The 1,705-nt window shown below is 45.7% G+C and overlaps 1 protein-coding gene across 1 annotated transcript; it reads right to left on the minus strand.

Annotated features, from left to right (window-relative positions):
* Positions 1-325: 325 nt before the first annotated feature.
* On the minus strand, positions 326-1,084 carry TEOVI_000592900 (Trypanosomal VSG domain containing protein, putative; the record flags this gene model as incomplete). The annotated part of the gene is made up of 1 exon (XM_067223801.1): positions 326-1,084. The coding sequence occupies one exon, from the start codon at positions 1,082-1,084 to the stop codon at positions 326-328; it is 759 nt and encodes a 252-aa protein (XP_067079902.1).
* Positions 1,085-1,705: the final 621 nt, after the last annotated feature.

The following is a 1,705-nucleotide window of genomic DNA, read 5'->3' on the forward strand; positions in this document are numbered from 1 at the left end:
GTCGTCTATCTTCTTTATTGTGTTTGCGGCTGCCTTCAGGTTGGTGTACCATGGACTCGTCTCTATCTCCTGTTTTGCTGCTGCGACGCCGCCATTGTAAAGTACGCAAGCGCCCGATTGGCTGTGCCCGTGGCAGGCGGTGTTAATAAACGTCCCGAGCGTCGTCGCCGTTGCTGTTGCCGTTGTTTGACTCAAGAGCTCATCTAGGTTCTGCAGTATTTCTGTCGCTGTTACTTGCCGTTTCGCTCTTGGTGGACACGGTTTTAATAACTCTGGTAGCAGTGTTTGTAGGTTGCTGAACGTGCCGCTGACTTCTGTCGTTGAACTACTGGTTGTCGTGCATGGGTCGGCTATGCCGTTGACGTCGCCCGTTTTGCTGCAGATACACATTAACAGCGCTATTACGGACTTTGCTTTGGTGTTTGCTCCTGTTGCGGCGCATAAGGGGGTTTGATGCCTGGGGGGCGGAATGTGTCGTCAGGTCTGCTGCTGTGGTTGTCGACACGGTTCTTCCGGGCGCTCCAAACACCGCTGTTTGAAGTTGTGCCATTGCTGTCGTTTTGCCAGCATCGCCCCGCGTCTGTAGTGCCAGTCGCATCTGGTTAGCCGCTGCTGCTGCTTCCATGGCCTGTGCTATTTGTTGCAGTCGCGTTTTCCTCAACGAATGCGGTGTTTGTTCCGCCGTCAATTTTTTGTAAGTGTCCTTGACATCAGCATCTTTTTCCACTGCCTCCACTGCCTCCACTGCCTCCACTGCTTTTAACCATGCTTGCCACCGGTCAGTCCAGGCTTGGTCGCTTCCCCGTTCTCCTTCTTGTTTGTCCGGACGCTGCTGGTTTTCCCCCTTTTTTGCGAATTGCTTTCTCCACTCCTCTATGCTTAGGGATGCATTCAGTATCTGTAGATCGTCGTAGGAACCTGAAGTTGCAGGTAGCGCATCTGGAACGTCTGCTGTTGCCTCTGCAATTTGTATTAGTTTGCACAAATGCTTATACACAGCCGCATTTCTGCCTTTCGCAACGTCGGCTGCTGCTGGTGATGCTGATAGTACCAGCGCTAGTAAAAGTGTTGGCACTAACTGCATATTTGTTGCTTCCACCGATTTCCACCTTTGTTATTCAGGTGTCAATGGGTGTTGTTGGTAAGAAATCTTTTGTTTGGAACAAGTAGCGGCTGCTCTTGTCCAGTTTTTGTCCTGAAGTCGGTTGTTCTTTATTTTTTTTACGGCATTACAACTTCGTAAATGCAAACAAATATCCCTGATTAAGTGCTTGGTAATAAATACTTTAATATTCAAAATCTAATTTTTCCCCATCTATCGAATAAATTTGAATTGTTTCAAACCATTTCGTAATAAATTGCTTTTTTGTATTTTTTCATACAAAATAAAAGTATTCATAATCAACTTTGCTTTTTCTTCACATGCAAATGGTCTGGCCTGAAAAATAAATGAATGATGCCTCTCCAATTCAACCACTACTGGGAATAGAAAAAATCTCTTATCATAATCCAATCCAATCATCCCCCTCCTCAAAACAAGTCTCTATTCAACAGTTTCCTTTTAGGCAACACTTCAAATTAGCAGAGACGTGCAATTACTTTGTTCAGACCACCATTCCTCACTTCCCTTTAGTAACTCTCACAACGCACATTCAAACCTTTTAAATGCCCATACTCTTGCTATTAAACCTCCACCACTAAGATA

The sequence above is a fragment of the Trypanosoma equiperdum genome (genome assembly GCF_001457755.1).
Source record: "Trypanosoma equiperdum strain OVI genome assembly, contig: ctg_1972, whole genome shotgun sequence".
NCBI classification, from domain to species: domain Eukaryota; phylum Euglenozoa; class Kinetoplastea; order Trypanosomatida; family Trypanosomatidae; genus Trypanosoma; species Trypanosoma equiperdum.